General features: G+C 39.6%; 1 protein-coding gene and 1 long non-coding RNA gene across 3 annotated transcripts in view; one reads left to right on the plus strand and one right to left on the minus strand.

Moving 5' to 3' along the window:
* Nucleotides 1-476: 476 nt before the first annotated feature.
* LOC123977593 lies at nucleotides 477-12,397 on the minus strand. Its single transcript, XR_006826708.1, has 3 exons — nucleotides 12,049-12,397; nucleotides 11,776-11,891; nucleotides 477-987 (listed from the first exon to the last, which is right to left on the minus strand). It is a non-coding gene; the product is annotated as an uncharacterized LOC123977593 (long non-coding RNA).
* man1a1 (mannosidase, alpha, class 1A, member 1) overlaps nucleotides 11,349-19,466 on the plus strand; it is a 149,265-nt gene continuing 141,147 nt past the window's right edge. For both annotated transcript variants that reach the window (XM_046060400.1, XM_046060401.1), the window contains exon 1: nucleotides 11,349-12,137. In XM_046060400.1, the coding sequence (XP_045916356.1) occupies nucleotides 11,628-12,137 (510 nt within the window). In that variant the 5' untranslated portion in view covers nucleotides 11,349-11,627. The remainder of the gene's footprint in view (nucleotides 12,138-19,466) is intronic.

A 19,466-nucleotide genomic window follows, 5' to 3' on the forward strand; every position in this document is an offset into this window, starting at 1 on the left:
AATAAGAAATGCTGAAATACATGAGCGGAGGGTACTCCGCTAGAAAATTGGACCATTAAACACTTAATTTCCGGCATTCTGGAGACATTTTCTGCTCCAATATATAGTGGAAATGTCTTTTTATATAAAGGGAAACAAAACAAAAAATTCAGCTGGCGGGTGACAATTCATAAATATTAAAATATAACAGAATATAGTTTAAATGACACGTATGGTTTTGGATCAGTTTGCCCATCTGGTATTATCTGTTGTGTCCTGACCCAACATTCCTCAACACCCCTGACTTTCAGCCTGTTTTCCAGGCTGCCAGTCTCAAGCATGACAGTCACCAGCCTGCAAGCCACAAGCTTGCACTTAAGCATGCTAGTGTAACATACATGAAAAGGTTAAAAATGTTAAATATTATATTAAATTTGCCATGTTTTAGTCATTATGTTATGTATTTTCTCTTCGTAAAATTTAAGAGAGAGACAGTCTCTATTCTGTTTCATTTACTTAGTAAATTTGAACCCACTGTGTCAATGTATTGTACAGAGCCTAGAAAGTCAGAAAATGTAAACATACTATAATCCTAAAAGCAGCAACAACAGAGGATTTGTCACTAGGCAGAGCATGCCCTGTTTGTCCACAAGAGATGACCATTCTATTTTCCTTTTTTCATGAATGCAGATGTGGAATAAACCTGAGTTACCACAAGCCTGGCCAGCTCTGGGAGATTCATTTAGACAGAAGACATTTTCACAGGTCACACTAGCAACCTGCCTGCACTCTAGTAGATTAGACTGGGGTCTGTGAGCCTGCAGCCTTCCTGTCCTGAGCTAACCTCCCGGACAGCCAGCCAGATAGGCTCCGACCTGCTAACCTCCTGCCTGCTCCAGCTCCTGAGTCAGTTCCTGTTCCCAGTGCTTGAAGTGACGGCACATCTCACAATGTCCTGATCAGTAGCCGGATCGGAGCCTGTTCTGTGACTTCACCTGACAAAAGTGACTAGAAAAAAACAATTATTAATTATGTTTGATAAACGCCAATGGTGTTTATAAATTGCAGTACCAGTCCTATATACATAATTTAAAAACAAAACAATGATTATCTAGTCTGAGAGTCAAGGTTTAGTTACAACCCAATGGAGTGACATTGACTATTTAAATATAAAATTTTAAATGTTTAGCTGGACACACAGGGCAAAATGGATGCACATCTCTAAGTAAATAATAACCATCAGTATTCAGCCAAGCCATAGTATAAATAGTATTTTATATTTGAAAATATATAACAGGAAATCTGGGAGAGACAGTTTGAATGGGCCTGATGGAGCCGATGAAATCAATAATGATAATTTACAGGTGCTATGCTTAAGTTATGGATGTCAGAAGAGTAGATGCCGCATCATTAGCCAGTACAGGCACAGACTAATTTGAAAACAAATTCACTTATCCTATTCAATAAATATTGTTTGTTTGGTTCATACCTTATTCCGTTCTTAACAGGTCAACTTATTCTGAGACTGAAGGATGGAGCAAATTGTCTTAAAAGATGGAGGACTGTACTTGAAGCGCCAGTCTAAGCAACATTACATTAACCTTACAATAATTGACAAGTATTGGAGGGATTGCCATGACATTTGGTGCAGGCACTCCTGGCGCCCACAGGATGAATTATAATAATTTATGTTGTTCCCTAAATTTTCATCTAGCACCCTCATTGGCCAAAAATCTGTCCAGTACTTTGGTTTATGACTGAATATTTACAAAACTATTGGCATTCCCATCAGCCTCAGCTGTACTTATTGTTCAGTGCTATTTTAAGCTAAAATCCATTCTTTTTAGCTGCCTGAGGAGCTTGTGCTATTGGTGGATAGCAGCTGTCTGTGGTGTACAGGAGGTTGCCAAGAGAGACACGGTGGCAGAGTTACACCCTGCAGCCGCTGATTCAAAATACACAATACAGAACATCGAAGTTGCCAGGCAGAAGCAACTTTTAATCTTGTAAACCAAAGTTGACTTGGTCGTAACTCATTCACGTATGCAGCTAGTGATGATGAGCCACAAGAAGTCGTTTGTTTTAAAGGGTCACACTGCTTAAAGTGCTTCATTATCTCAGGGTTCAGTTAGTAGCGCTCTCCGTAGTTTTTTTTAGTTGTCAGAACATCACACATGAAGTCTTAAACAGTGCTCAGTAGGCTGTTACTGAACTCAAAGTAATTGTGTTTGTTATCACCCAATCTGGCCTTTTTTTTTTACATTGCTCTGATCTGCCTAAGGGTTCCAATATTGGTTTCTGATTGGTCCAAATAATGTCTTCATCAAAGCCAAAAATGTAAAAAACAAAATTCTTTCTTTTTAGTTGACAGCACTTTAAGACATCAAATTGTTTTCGGAAGATTTCTGGAGACTAGGCTTAAAATGAAACGTATCTTTGATTTAGACCACCGCAGAAATTGATTATCCTCCCCGTTAAATGAAAGTAAATTCACATCTTGGGTTTTCACTGTGAATGTGTTCCACTGTTGCAGATGTGCTTGCTCTCTGTCATGGCTTACCAATGTAAAATGATTCAGAACTAGCCTCAGGACAAGATTTGGGATAGAGTACATTTTACCACTGACAGAAAAGTAGAGAGAAGATGTCCCTAAAGCACAGACAGGACTCGGTGTTCCACAACACTCTTGTTTGTCAAGGACCTCTCAACTCCAACCTGCTGTTCACACTCAACAGCTTTGGAGAGCTGCAGTTTTCACACCTCTTCCCTGGAGAGACACCTGTTCGAAACGTGCACTTCCGGCAACTCAGGTTAGTTTTGCAAGCTATTGTTTGCGAGGTAAGGGTCCTTTGTTTTAGTCAAATAAACAAAAACTTATTTCATTCAAACATTTATTTGGGTGCTTCGAAAGTTAAGACCTTGTTGGTCAAATATCATGGCTGACAAACCTGTTGTTACTTGGGTTAAGGGAAGATTAATATTGGCCTATGAAATCTTTCTGTAAACAAAACAATTGGTTTCGCACCGAATGAGCCCAGATGTCAGGACCCTGTATTAGTATAGGTAGCAAAACTGCTACTGCTCTCTGCCAGGAAATGTCAATCAGATATGAGATAGGTAGAATTCAGACTGAGGAGAAAATACAGATATGTGCTAAAAGCTTAACAGGATCCAACAAAAACTGAAGGTGAATCGTGTTCTGTCTGCGATTTGAGAGGAGATTCTTGTTGGGGCTTTCCACGGCTCATCCTGGATTAATGGGATAGGTCCCATCCTTCCTCCTCCGACTACAAAGAATTGTATATTACTGGGTTTTGACAGATACGAGTTTGAGAAATTTGATGTGGATACAGATATTTGTGGTTTGACGCTGCTGAGAGTGACTATTTTCAATATCCTTAAAGGTGCACAGATGTTTTTATAATTAAATAACAAGTGACAGACCTGCAAAGATTTATCACCAGACTGCAGTTTCTCATTCAGCTCTTTCTTTTGTTTTTAGGGTCCACAACTTTATTGTTTAGTTCAACCCGTTCTCACTCCCTGCCTCGTCACATATGGACGCATGTTCAAGACGCATTGACGTCAGTTTGTAACGCACTGGGATCCCTATAGTGTCATAGTTCAACACAGTAGAGGAAGCCCTGTAGCGTCAGTTTTTGATGGTCAAGGTAGGTATATGATATTTAACAGAAAAGACTGAGTAAGGAGGTGGTTGGGGTGGATGAAGGGCCAGAACCCGGACTTTGAACCAGAAGACCGGTGTTCGTGTCCAATGCGACTTACAATTGCTATTCATGTCAGAGGCCGCACGCCTCTGGAGCAACAAGGTATTAAGTGTCTTGCTCAGGGACACAATGCTGGATGGGTCACAGTGGGGGACTGAACCTGGGTCTCTCACACCAAAGGCATGTGTCTTATCTATTGCGCCATCACCACCACCACCCCTTCAGATTTAACGAGCGCCTCAAAGGTAACGTTATTCTGCACTTTTTTTCACTTTTCATGTACCATGCCGGTTACACCACTAAATCTATAATAATTAGACTTTGGGGCTTGTTGTTTCCATTAAATGAACTGAACAATTGAATTGTGGTGAATCTAACCGATCTAACAATGTGTAGCATGTCCATATTGATCTTATTGATCATAACATAAAATAACATAACATAACATCACTCTATAACTTGTTATATTGTGACAATAAACCTACCCACCTATTAGTTTGAACATTAATATTTGTATTAACGATCTAAGCAGCAGAAGCAGCTTAAGCATACCAAGCATCCAAAGAACGTTTATAAAAACCAGACCAGGCATTTAATGAAGACCTGCTTTTATTTGTCAAAATATGTTCCCACACCAGGCCAGTAAACAGGGTAGGGGGCTAATTGAAGTTTTACGGCATTTCTATTTAAGTTAGGCAAGTTACGTAAGTGACGCAAGTAACCTAAGTTCACTTAGTTAACTGACATACAGAGTTATTTTACCCAAACCATGATCTTTTCCTAACTTTAACCAAGTAGTTTTGTTGCCTAAATCTAACCAAGTATTTTTTGCCTAAACCTAACCAAATTGCAACTTTAATAACGTGCCGTTTCACAATGGCGATGTTTCAATATGCTAGCGTTTTATTTTGAAAGTGTAAGTGAATGTTGCATATTTATTGTTGCTAACTTTACCGGGCGTTGCATATTTGTTGTTGCTAAGCGTTGCTAACTTGACCACAGAACCCTAAACGAAGGTAAACCTGCATAAGAGAAAATCAGATGCCCTGAACATCCCAAACACGTCATGTGCTCATTTTCGCCCCTTTTCCTGTTTAGTGTCAATACTTGACACATTAATGTAGTTTATAGCAACTGTTTGCAAACACAATTGGTACAACAACTTTATGAGGTGACACTGTGTCCATTGTTTTGTTTACTGGACATTACAGAATTTTGAACAATGTCCAGTGTCTGCACCACAACAATAAATGTATATTATATATTGATTTATCTGCCGGAAATATATTCAGACCTATATTTATATTATATACATACTGTATATGTAAGAATTACTGTACATACAGTACATTTATTTTGTGCTACTTTCTGATCATGTAATACATGACTATTTTGTTCAATACTTTACTAGCAGTTCAGATAAAATCCCATTTTACTCTGTTTTCTTGATGGTATTATTCGTATTGATGATGGTATTTTCTTCCTCCTTTTTAGGATATGCAAAACATTGTGTCTGTATCTTTTTCTGCTTCTCTGGACAAGAAGTCCCAACAGGAGCATTATGTGAATAGGATCAGGTAGGGTCAGCAAATAGGATTAGGGAGAGCGGGGTCAACAGCACTTACGGTTAGCATGACATCAGCATTCACTATCAAGTAACAGTAACAGTTACACACCTTATTTTTTTCCTAATCTTTCTTGAATAAAATAGAAAGTACCAAAATATATTTATAAACAGTCAAAGGATGACAGAGTATACATGAAACTGCCAAAGTATTAATACATTTGTTTATACTGGTCACTTGTTATTTTGTTCCAGTAATGGTCCCCCTTCTGTCAGCCTCTTGCACTCTACACGGCTGGAAATTAACATATTTTTCTTGCTCTTATTAAAGAGTTTCAAAATAATTTGATTTCTGTCAGGAACGAGGAGAAGGGATTGCAGGAGAGCTACAAGTCTCAACCCAATTAGTGACCTTGTTCACTGAGCACATCTTGTATTTTCTTTCATTCCTCTCTTCATCACACTTTCTATTCACTACCACCCTTCCCAGCCCTCCACCCTCTAAACCCCTTTCTTTTCTTCTCCGTAGGACTTTCTATTCTCTCACTTCTCTCCCCTCTCCTGTTTCTCTCTTTTTCTCTCTCTGCACAAATGAGTCCATTTTGCCCCGGGGATGAGACCACGGTGGTTAAATCAGATTGGGGCGAGGTTATATTTGGACTGTGGCGAGAGAGAGGGAGAGAGAGAGGGAGAGAGAGAGAGAGAGAGGGAGAGAGAGAGAGAGAGAGAGAAGCATCAAACAGCTGGGTGATTACTGCATGGCCTATTTTACATCAGCAAATTGGCTGACAGTGGATTCCCAGGGCACATTGAGCTGACAATATTAGTAATATTAGTTTAATAAAAATCTCAAACTCATTTGAAGTTGCCTCTCTAATTACCATTAACACACGTGGATAATAATGCCTAACCATGATGATATCTGAAAACAAACATTAAGTTATGTTTACACCCCTCAAAAGATCTTAAACTCATTTCTCCCATCAGATTGACACTGCTTGCTATGATTTAGACTACAGCCCTGCATTGAATCAACACTAAGATTAATTAGACTAACAATTAAAGCCCCATTTAAGTCAATAACCAAATTAAACATGTATGGGTTTGGTGGCAAAACATTTTAATATTTATAATATTTTGCTATAAGGTTAGGGTTAGGGACTTTCCAACCCATTAGTACACTGTAGTTATTACTACATTATTAATAGAGTATGGATCAAAAGCGGCTGGCTGGCTGGCTATGCATTTGTTATTTTCTCTCAACTTTTCTGAAAAATATGCATTCTTCATTTAAATTAATAGTCCCTAATGTAAAATATTTCCTTTCCTATGTCCAACCCCCTTTCCAGCAGCAGCCGGCAGCTGTGTTCTGCAAACAAAGCAGACAACATTAGCAACCAGCCGGTGAAGAAATATAAATATCGATATATTTTATTTCAGAATTTCTTGTTTGGTATATTAATCTCCCATGGATTACATAACATGACATCTAGATATTCCAGCACTGCTATTTTGGAATTTAACAGCAGATTTTTTCTTTCTTTGATCAACAACATTGGTTATAATCAGAAGGTTTTAGAGTGGAATCCTTTACAATCAAACATCCACTGGTATACTGGATTTACAGATGATCAGGTACAGGGGCTTTTAAAGCTCACAAATAAGACCATTATGCTTTTTTTTCTTTCTGGAGCTGCCATCAACAATCCATGAATCATACAGGGAGAATAGAGTAGGCAGACAGACTGATTTTTACAGTTGCTACACCAGAATTCATTGCAACTTAATAGAAATGACATGTTGTTGCTGCAGCTTTGAAAGCTTCATGTGTTTATCTACTTTGAACAACCACATCCAAAGTAGCTTATGAATTTAAAACCATACACTATTTATACAAAGGATTTCTCACTTTTTCTAAGCAGGGTTGCATGAATGTGATTGATAATTTGGATTTTTATTACCGGAGATTCCCAGCATCAGTAGATTTATTGGAGTGAGACCACACTGTCATAATAGTTTATGTTTATAACAAAAATGTCCAACTTGTAATTGTCACATAAAGGTTGATATGGACAGCTTTTCTCTGTGGTTTAAAGGATGGGCACAACAAAAAGCTAAAGTACAACTCTTCATTTCTAAAATACATCCAAGGGAGCACATCTAATACTCTATGAGTATACAAAGGGGATTTTGCCTTTGAATTATCCTTAAAAGTGTATTTACCCCCCACTACCTCTCTACAAGTTTTACCAGCTTCACAACAAAGCACTACTTACTTATCCTCACCTAGAAAACCACGACACCACTGGGAAAATTGTGTTTCTTTTGATACATACATTATCAACAGCTACTCAGGTTGAAAACAAATCCCACTGAAAAAGCCAACTTTGATGAAATGACGCAGGAAAGAATGTCAGTTGTCAAAACAAAAGAGACTTTTAGTTCAATATTGATGCCATACATTTCATGCGAGATTAAATTTTCTGCTTGAATCGCAGAGTGAGAAAGTAATCATGTGGACGCGTGTCATCATTTAGACAAGTTGTCATCCTAGAATTTGAATTTCAATATGGCAACACGCATATGTCATCCCAAGATTAGACTTTCCATCTCTGCGGTTCTCATCCAGCAGGTGAAGTATAGGTGAAGTACATTACATAACTGACAAAGCTTTCTAAAATGTTTTTCTTTCTCACAGATTGGTGATGTGCACAGGCATGGCAGATATTTGTCAGAGACAATATGGTCAACGATGTTCAGTATAGAAATGTAAATGTTCAACAGAAAACAAAATAAGTTTAAATAATAAGATCACACAGACGAGAGTTTGAAATAAGAAGCCTACACTCAGTATCTTTAAAAGCACGACACAACTCCAAGATTGATTTTTTTTCTCCCCTCTCTCTTTGATAAAACTCTGGTATTAGCTGTGCCTAATTCCGATCTCTATAAGTATAAATTGCATGTTTCATGTGTATAACTGACTGGTTCCTCAAACCATTATTAGTCACCAGCAGAGACAATTGAAATGATTGCCATTTATCTCCCACATTCGCACACAGACTAACAAAGATTATGGATCTCATCAGTAAGTGGATGTGTGCATTCATGCATGTGTGCATGCACTTATGCACTGGGGGGTGTGGTTTTTGTCCATTTGTTAAGCCTATGAATAATAATAAGCACCCCGAACAAAGTAATAGATGAGGTTTTCAATGGTATTCAACTGTGTATTGTGAACAGAGTTGCTTGCTACACCTCTGCATAAGTAAGTCCTGTGTATTTCTTTGGAACTGTGAGAAATGGTCAGTAATTGTGTAATTTCTAGCCTTTCTAGTCTTCTGACCACTCAAAGCGCTTTACACTATGTCATATATTCACACACTGATGGCGGAGGCAAAGGTGCCAACTGCTCATCAGAAACTAACATTCACACACTGATGGAACAGCTATCGGGAGCAATTTGGGGTTCAGTATCTTGTCCTAAGACACTTCGACATGCAGAGTGGAAGAATGGGGTATTGAACTGCCAATCTTCCGAAAAGTGGGCAACACGCTCTACCGCCTGAGCCAGTGCCACAGAAAGCAATGTAGTGGACATACAGTACGTGAGTTATAAAGCCTGGGTGATAAATAATATAACAGCAACAACAACTCTGCTGTAGCATTGGTTTTAGTGATCCCTCTTTTCAACATCACCAGTTTGGTAATTACTCATTGGCCTGAAGCCACCCCCTCATTCTTTCACAAGCGACCAGATCACAGAACTGAAGGCCGGGCAGAAAGACACATGACATGTTGAGAAGGTAAGCCGATGAGGAATGTTGAGGCTGGTGGAAAATAACTGTCTTTACTTGCACCCCAATCTACACATGCTACAAATAAAGTAGTAACAAATGTGGACGCATTACTGTGTTGACCAAACCCTTCAAACTAAGCATGCTGAGGACATTAACATTTAGCCTATTCGAAATTCTAGCATAGTGAGGGGATATAAAACTGATGTAAATTATATGATTAATAATAGCCATCCACCATGTCTTAATCCACATAAAGTCAGATCTAGAGTCAGAATGCCACTGGAGCTGTACTGATTAATGTTTGGCCACTAGGAGTCAGATAAACATGGACACAGTAAGAGAAAAGAAGCTCCTTCATCACAAACAGGCACTTGATGAAGCAAATGTATTTTTACTGAAGTAATTTTCAGATATTTCAGTTGTGTTTAATGATTCTCTGCCTAACCTCTTTCTGGATAACTTTGCCCTATTCTGACTGCCTGCCTGGTTTTGATCCTTGCCTGTTTTTTTATTCAAGTAAATGTTAACTTTTATCTTAATCTGCCTGTGAGTCATGCTTTTGTTCCCCTGGTGGTGATTTGTGATAACTGATAATTCTCACAATACAACTGACCCTTCGCTAAGCACCGCCCCTCTTAGTTACTGTTGGTAAGTCCGACAAACTGTTGGTAAGTCCGACAAACTGTCGGCGCTGCCACTATCTATTACTGCACTCCCCGGAGAAATGTTGTCAAATTTGTTGGACAAAGCGATCTCAGAAAGAAGCAGACAGTTTTTCAGTTGCATTGTAGGTTTGAAGGTTGTATTCAGGCTGTCAAACGGACTCAAACTGACTGAAACGGACGTGAAAAAAATGAAAGATAGAGACGATTGAGACAAAAGACAATGATATGAACGATCAACACTGTTTCTGTAAAGCTGGGTAGGCCTCTAAAAAATATAGCCAGAAAAAGCTAGAAAATGACTCCTTTTGCATTAGAGTCAATTGACCTTTCGCTAAGCCACGCCCCAAATACACAGCTGGCCAATCACAGCGCAGTATAAGACTCGCTCTAACTTAAGTCCGACACTTTCATGGCTGCGCTCCATTGACTCTAATACAAAAGGAGTCATTTTCTAGCTTTTTTTGGCTATATTTTTCCAAATGGGCAAACGCTGTTCCTGGGGCACTTCTAATAATTACAGTCGCTACCCAGAGAGGTTGAAAGGAGAAGTACGATTTATTCTAGTTCCAAAACCTAAAATAAATCCAGAAAATGTGGGCTGTGGATTGTTCCTAATGTGATGTTAGTTAGCTAACGCTAGCTCACTTCCTACTGAATGTAACGTAATAAAGCCATACTGTTCTGCTTTTTAATGAATGTAATAATGAATAGAGGCCTACCCAGCTTCACAGAAACAGTGTTGATCGTTCATATCATTGTATTTTGTCTCAATTGTCTCTATCTTTCATTTTTCTCACGTCCGTTTCAGTCAGTTTGAGTCCGTTAGACAGCCTGAATACAACCTTCAAATCTATAATGCAACTGAAAAACTGTCTGCTTCTTTCTGAGATCGCTTTTTCTCTTGACTATTCCTATATCCAGACTAAGAACGAAAAGAAACAAAGCATTTGCTATCAGGGCCCGGAGGCTCCAGAACGACCTGCCTGAGAAAATTCAAAAACAGAAGCAAGAAAACCAAGACTGATGCCACTGGCCAGCTACTGGATGTTCCCTTAATGCAGGCTGTATGTTGGTGGTATATCTGTACAAATCGCTTAAAACAAGAAATGCTCTGAAACATGCAGTCCTCATCCACACATGTGGTTCATCAGTCCCCTCCTCTCAGTTAGAAAATAGCGGACTGAGATTACTTTACACTTTACATATATTGCAGTACCCCTAGGCCTACATAACATAGCTCATCTGTGATATGTGATAATAAAATACAAAAATGTCCAATGCATTTGACTACGTATGATTTTTAAGCATGCTAAACACAACCAGTAAAAATATGTGTGTAAATAATGAACAGAATGAATGCACACACATGTACAGGTATGTACAGTTCAAATACAGGCTCAAAAAACGTACAAAATTTGTTAGGAACTTAATAAAACGCACATATTCTTCAATACTGATCAGGATTTGGTGAAGTTTCAACAACCAAAATGAAAATATAACTTGTTCAGTCTTTTAATATGAAGTTGAGAGCGCGGCTGTCAGCGGCTTTATACGAGCCGTTGGGAGGACACGCCCCCCGGGTTGCCACCACTCACAGGGCAGAAAGTGATTAGCTCATCGCCGCTGTCAGTCACGCCCATCTGCCGTTGCTTCCTGTGTAAGCCGTTGGACTCTGTCTGTCTGCGGAGAGTCTCCGGTATGGGCAGCAGCCTCACTCCTCAACTTTTTAACGGAGATTTTACCACTTATACTTTACATTTGACACGGGTTATATCGTCTGGAAATGGATTTCTGAACGGAATAAGCCGAAAGTGAGCCCGACGTGAGTTAAGCCGACCGTTTAAATACATTTTTTTTGGTTGTTGTTCGAGTTGTTGAAGGAAGAGGGAAAATGCCAGTTGCAACTCTTCTGCCTTTTACCGCGACCCCGAATAGGAAGTCTGCCAGCCCGACCTCTTTCAGGTTGACAGAGAAATTTATTTTGTTATTAGTGTTCAGCGCTTTTATAACCTTATGTTTCGGGGCCATTTTCTTCCTACCGGACTCGTCCAAGCTGCTTAGCGGAGTTTTCTTTCATTCCTCCGCGGTGGAGACCAACACCCGCACCGGTCCGGACAGCAGCGATTCGGGTTCGTCTGGAAACGACGAGAGGGTCCTGGCCAAAATCAGGAAAGACCACGAAAAAGCTCTGTTAGAGGCTAAGGATACTCTACAAAAACGGCCCGACGAGATAAAACAAGACATTATAAATGAGAAGAAGAAAGTTGCGACGGGGAGTATGGGTCAAGGTGGGAATGATGTCAATAATTTACCTTTCGTTGAGTATCACCGCCCGCCCGGGGCGACTGGACACGAACCTCTGGACCCAGAAACCAAGGAAAGACGGGCTAAAGTCAAAGAGGTAAGGATCTGTTGAGCTCACGAACTGTTCGTACTATGGAGAAAAACGCCACGCGAAACTCCGCTAAAAAGCTGACATTTTATATTTGCCTTGGCTTAGAGCAGTTGATATTCATGGTAGAACATTACTCAACCCCTTGTAGGGATCTTTATTATCCCCTCTACGATTCGGCTCACATATAACACACAAAGGACCACTAAAGTGAATACAATTTGAACTTTTACAAAATGTTCGCTTATCTCGAAAGTCTTCTCCGCCGGCTTAACGTTAACTCGTGGTGGCTGTGAGTGTGCGTTACGCCATGTGTACAACTTGTGAATATTACCGAATCAAAATTGACCACAGTGGGTCACTTGTAGCCGAAACGCGAAAAACATCTAGTAGCGTTTAGCTGAAGATGTTATGTCATGTTGTGAGATCTACGTGTACCTGCTGGTGAATTTGACACATTGATTTGGCAGCTTTTTCAGCGGTGTTTTGCGTGACGTTTTTCTTTCCACGTAATTGAACGGCAGTCAGTTCCTGGGGGAAATGAAGCTATGCACGCAGGATATTCCGCCCGCCTCTGGGCTGATGTACCTGTCTTTCGAGTTTTCCAAGTCCCATGTCAAAACCAGCTCTGGTTATCATGGATTTGGAGGATAAACACACACCTAATAGCAAGACCTTTTATATATGACCTATATTAGCAGTGTACTCCAGAGTTAGAGACCTGAAAAGTGGGCATTTTAAGAGAACCTCAGAATGCATGCTTCATTTGACAGCCTTATATTAATTGTTGATCATTTAAATCATAAGTATTTGTCCAGATAGTGTCACAGTACCCCTGTATATTACATTTATTCAGTATCTTGTGTGCCTCCTGATGTTCTGTCATTGCACACCGGTGAAAGCAAAACGTTTGCCTTGTAGCCTGCAGCAGGGTGAAAAACACCAACAGGTAGCATGTCTGGTATCATTGGGGAATGTCACTGCACAGTGCGTGTGGAGAAACAAGTGAAAAGCACAGTGGTGAAGTCTCAGAGGTGGTTTCAGGTGGCTGCTGATGGTGTGCAGCCAGGCTGCTTGCTTTATCCATGGTGTTATGATCCCAGCTCTGTGATATAAACAAATCCTCTAATATTTTTAACCAAATCTACATGGAGATGACAATAAAATCTAATATGTGTTATTTTGGAGAAGCTGTTCACATGGGGCTTTTGGAGAGTAGTCATAGATCTGCTCAGTGAGGTGGCTTGATTTGCACTTGCTCGTTCAGATGGTCAACGTGTAGAGACAGAGGATCATTGAGTGAGTGAGCTGATAAGTGTTCGGTGTCCTGATTGAGTGCATGTGGCCAATGCATAGACATTCAGAAGGATTGATAGGCCTTTGTTGAAATTCATTTTTTTCATATCTACAGGTCATTGTGGCCCAGATCTGATAGAAAGGCAGTCAGGATATGACTGCCCCGAACAGCCTTTATGAAAAACAATTATTGGTAAATAGCAGCCAGTTAACACTAATGCAGCTTTCAAGACCCTGAAAATAGAAGAACTTTATCACAATACTGTTAACTAAAATGCCCTACACAGTCCAGTCTCATATCAGAGCATGGTATGATGTAAATGCTTTCCTGAAAACTAAAAAGATCATTACATGCATTTGTTATTAAATAGACACTGTCTGAAATGCCAATGGGGGATGTTTCTGACCTTAAGATGACATCACCTGCCACTAAAAGGTTAAGAAACCCTGCCCTCATGCTGTCAACCACGCGAACGCTGAATTAAACACATGTCATCAAGGGGCCTTACTGTTTTCAAATTACTGTTGGCTGATAGTGTGCATCCCACTGTCAACTATTTGTTATGACATAGGCTTTATCACCGATATTTAGTGTATTTGTCATCGTATCAATGTTGAAACTCTCGTATAAGTGTGCTGTTTAGATTTTGAGGCTACAGTTTGTCACAGAGAGGAAAAACGAGGTTGTGCAGCTGTAACACATCTTTATCCCTGTTTGCTCAAAGTAAACTCACAGTGGTGCAGAAATGGTTCACGACAGTGCAGTATTTTCTGACAGGAACAACAAATGGAAAAAGTCTGCCAAAACCCCTGACCTAATGAAGCAACTAATGAACACATTGTAAACTAGACGAGAGTGTAGCTCTTGAAACTACAAGAAAGGCACTGCAAAAATAGTTCTTTTATATCTACTCAACAAGACAAAAGGTGTGTCAGTCAGACATTTATAAAACATAAATCCACTGACGGATTATTGTGTGAATCTGTAGTGTTAGCTTAATGGCTGTCCGTAGAACAACAGTGTAGTATGATAAATGCTAAAATCGATATCTTCTCAAGCAAACCACATCATCTTGGTAGTGAAGCACATTTGATATGCGGGGTTTAAGTAAAAGTTAGTATTTGCTTGCTGTCATTCTTTCCTTAACATTCAAGATACGTCTATTCCTTTGTTTGTAATAAGGGAGATGCCACTGCAGTAAATCAACAAGGAAAAGTTGTTTTGACAAACCTATTCAGCTTATAGTAGTGGTTAAATATTGACCCAACGGTGTTGCTTATGCCTTGTTGTTACGCTCTACGACACAGCAAAATGCAACACCGCAATGCACGCAGTAAGGATATTTTGTACAAGGGAAAGCAGCTGAAATATTACGAAGCCCTTAAACACGCTGTGAATCTGAGGAAATGCACCATGTTGAATGTATTGCGGATGCCCCAGATAACACTAACGCCCCAGATACTGCTAAACAAAACTCAGATGACCATTTTTATATTGAATGTAAACAAATTATTCTAAATATATTTGTCTTAGACATGACATTAATTATCGTTTTGATTTAAGCATTCCTTCAGATTCATGCCATATTGAAGTAAATTCTCCATATTGGAGGTGCTTCCTCCCTTGCATGAAATATTCTTTCGCAGGTGGTGCATTTTTCCTGTGTCATACAGCGTAACAAATGACGTGATGTGAGGTCCGCGGATAAGTGCAACTTTTATGTACTGTAAAATGCTCACTGCAGTTTAATCAGGAGCACAACTGAAAGATGCAAAATGTTAAAAAAAACTGAAAAGCAGAATCGAAATGCATGTGTCTTAACAAATCCATTGTTCTTGGAAATTTGGTATGGATAACTTGGAACTGGTTCTTGAGACCCAACCCTAGTGAGTAGACATGGTGAAATGCATGAAACCTGCAGTTACGTTCTGCTTTAATCGACACGCTGATCTAGTCCATTTTAGACCTAGTCCTAGGTTACCTGCTACCATCAGTAAGGAGTGTCAACATCAGAACATCCTGACAAAAACAAATACAATGCTCATTATTGGTATCAATGAGTTTCAACATATCTGACTTATGGGCTGCAGTGATTTCTTGAGACAATACTACTAAATACTACTCTTAGTAGTAGCAGTAGTAATACAGCTTTTTATTGTTGTAGTAATTGCAGGAGAAGCATTATTAGCTCGTCTTTCAATTTCTTGGAACAGTGCTTTCACAATAAATCTCAATAAAGTAGCAGTAGTAAATAATGCTAGTTATCGTTGTAGTAATTGAATTACACATAGTACTTGTAGCAGTAGTTTTAGGAGTGGAATAGTAGTGTTCATTGAAGTCATAGGTATTAGTAGCAGCATCAAAAGTGGACATGTTACTGTTTTATAGTGTTGACACTGCATTTTAAGCATGGTTTTATTATGTAATGTCTTAAGGCGGCACTGCACTTTATTACTTTATTTATTTTACTGTGTATTTAAGCTTTATTATTTTATGATAAGAAGAGTTTTAGGACTGGCTGAGGCCAAGACCTGAGTACTAATTTTGCTCTTCATATTTACATAGCAGAATGACAATAAAGATCCTTGAATCCTTAAGAATAGTAGCGACACTAATGGATAGATAATAATACTATATTCCATCCCCAGGTCTTGTATTGACACATCGCCTAAAAAATATTGCTGTCCTTGCTTTGCTGAGCTTCTGAATATATCTGGACCAAAATAGCATCTGGTTAACTTGTGCATAATAATCAAAGGACAAATAGGCTGACTTAATTTTCTGTCGTAAGTGATGTGACAGTGCAAATTATTCACCTTATTCTTATTCAGATATTTTAAGCCATAGTTAGACAGATGACAGACTTGAGCTTTTCAGGCATCCCTACACACTGGGACATTTTCTTCACTTCTGCTCAGTTCAGTAAAGCCAATAACTCTGCTGACCGAACACAGCTACACACAGACGCACTCTTACATGTTCCCCATGACCTCTGGCGCCCTGGTGTTATTAAGTCGAGGCTTCTTAAATTATTTGAAGATAAAGTTCTGTGATGCCAGCTTCTTGCTAAAACCTTGGCACCATGTGACCCAGTTATCCAGGGATCTGCCCTACCTCGTTGTGGTCTCAGTGGGTGAGTGTTGTGTTTGTGATGGGCAGAGGACAGGCAGCAAGGGCCACTCTGTTAAGGATAAATGGCTTGTTGTGAGTGACCGCCACAATCCTACAATCAGCTAAATCTGTTTGTCTGCTTCAAATCAAAGTCTCTCTGGAGGACCCCTGTGCTTTCACTTGCTCTCAGAGAGACCTTCTTTTAAGGCAAGAGCTGTGTGTGTGTGTGTGTGTGTGTGTGTTTGTACGTGGGTGGTGATAATGAATAACGTTGGCTGTTTTAAAATGTGGTAAAATCAAGGTAGATGGGGCTTATGGTGCTTTCAGAAAGCGAAGTGAGCGTTCCGGGCGGTGAGTACAAAGTCAATGCAAAGACGCGTAGAGCCGTCTGTCAGGTGGCGTGAAGCGACGCAAAGGGGGCGGTGCAGGCAAAGCGAAGGAATTCCTTCGCATGACACTGAGTAGCGATAGCCTATCAACGTTGAGATTGTCCCTTCGTCACCGACAGCTTCAGAGCGTTTCAGAGGCAGAGCGGGCGATTGAAAATCTGTAGGCCGGCTGAGAGCTGCTAAACTTGGGCCAGAGGAGCAGGTCGAGGGAGGAGCTCAGAGTAAACTGCTTTTATTAGGTTTTTACTTTAGTTTTTTAGATTACAACGTTGATTTATCTTCACTCAAGCTTCTCAGCAGCTAGCTTCCGTGCACATCCGGTTCCAGTGTTGTTGGCGTCGTTTGGCACTACTTCATATTTATATAAAAACTGGACATTGTTGGGAGAAAAGAAAGCGAGGAGGTTGAACTACCTGGTGAGTTCAGAAAACATGTGTCTGTAACTTTATTCCAGCTATCGTTGTACTTTACTTTTACTGTGACCAAGTTAGCATAGCATAGCTCTGATCAATCCGAACTCCATTCAGAAAACAAACATTTTAGAAGTTGTTGTCCTGCTGTCTTGCTGACAGACCTGACAAAGCATGAATTCATGTTTAACAAATTTCCGTCATATTCTAGTTATTTCAGCATCAGTTTGATCCGTTTATTGCTATTTAATCACATACATTTAATACATACATTCATACAGCTGTAGTAATGGCGAGTTGTGTTTATTTGCTTGTAATCGCGTTGTGTGTGAACTCTCCAGGGATGTCCAGCGATAAAACCCCCGCGAGGAAAGCGTTGCGTGGATTAAATTCGCATTTGGTCTGAATGCACAGTTATGGATACTACAACATTCAACGTTTCTTTCCAGCTTGGAATGGATTGCATTGCACCTCTGTAATATTATGACATATATGGATCAATGTTTTCCAATCACGGAGTTTGATAAACTGGGGAGTCTTGGGATATAATGCTGTTTAATTTATTGCTTTAACAAGTTGCGTTATAAACGGTGAAATGTCTTTTCACATATTTCCTCCAGTAAAACCAACACAGTGACGCTGATTAAACCCTTGTTAGCGGTCAATCCGAATAGGTGAATATTATAGGTGACATGTATCCACCCCCTCACCACCAAGGTAAACTGCAGGTCAGACGCAGCCTGACTTTTGTAAATTCAATTTGACAATATTGATTTTTAAACATAATATAACCAACTCTTTAAGAGAGAGAGTAAAAGAGAAACAGAACTTACATGAGTGAGGAACGAGGCAGCATGTGGACAAAACCAAATCTGAAATGAAACTGCACTTTCTTTGGTTATTATGTCATATAATCCTGTGTAATTCTGTGGTTTAGCAGTGTCATTTTGGAATTACCGTTGCTGAATGGAGACTCTTGTAACAGTGACAGAGATATTAACGTGTGATAGCGTATGACTAGGTCAAACGCAGGTCAAATGTGTGTTTGGGTACCTGCGTCATATTCACACTTCCTGTAGGAAAGGGCCAACAGTAAACACGTGCTGGATTTCAGCCCAGCTGGTGTGGAAACCAGACTAGTGATTTCGTGAGAAAAATGGTGACAAACCACGAGGAAAACACTGTTTTAGATTTCAGTGTTGGTCCATCTTAGTTATAGAAAGTTGTGAATCACAGTCACATTACATCCCCTTGCAACAGACACTGAAATGTGTATCCTGTATACAAATTGGAATCACCTATGACTTTGCTTACCAAACAGATTTTCACACTCAGTATATACATATTGTATCTTAAAATTAAACACAATCCATATAAAAGACATTCAGTTACTGCACTACTGGAAAAACTGTGGGAACTTCTGACCTTTTTTTCATTAGATGGATCAGTTAATCATGTGATTAATAAATTAAAAATTTTTAATTATTTAATTGCATTGTAATGCTCAAAATTGAATAATGAATTCTTAAGTAGTGTATTGCGCACTTTTAATTTAAATGTACTGATATGTACACAAAAGGGCAATAACATGTGTTTGCAAACACAAGAAATAAGGTGCTTTTTACCAGCAGTATTCCCTTTACAATAAAAGTAGCAATAAAATATTTTGTGTAAATCTCGACTTAAACATTAATGTAATCAAATCAAACATTAAACCAAAGGTATTTGCCACTGCCAGGGCATTATCTTTTCAGCACCATCAGAGTCCAGTTTTTTTTTTTCCTGAACAGGTATCAGCAGAAACATCTTTCTTTTATCAGGGAGCAGCATAAAGAGTCTATGTTCAGTGGCAAGTGTCCCTGTTAGAGTGAGGTGAAGTGGTTAAGCACAAGGTGAAGCGACAAGCGGCTGCAATCCCGTGAAACAGTTAGATGAAGGCCTATCAGGTAACATTATGTAGCCTATAATTTTAACTTAAGTTAAATAGGCTACAGCAGAGCTCCTTACCGTTTACTCGCGGAGCGCTGTCTTTCATCTCCCACACGCCGTATCCAAGTAGCCTAGTCTGCCGAAGCCTCCCTCCGCTGCTTTTTTGGGTGGGTGATTTGCAGGCTGATCAACATCCCATCCC

Source organism: Micropterus dolomieu, linkage group LG10, assembly GCF_021292245.1.
Source record: "Micropterus dolomieu isolate WLL.071019.BEF.003 ecotype Adirondacks linkage group LG10, ASM2129224v1, whole genome shotgun sequence".
NCBI classification, from domain to species: domain Eukaryota; kingdom Metazoa; phylum Chordata; class Actinopteri; order Centrarchiformes; family Centrarchidae; genus Micropterus; species Micropterus dolomieu.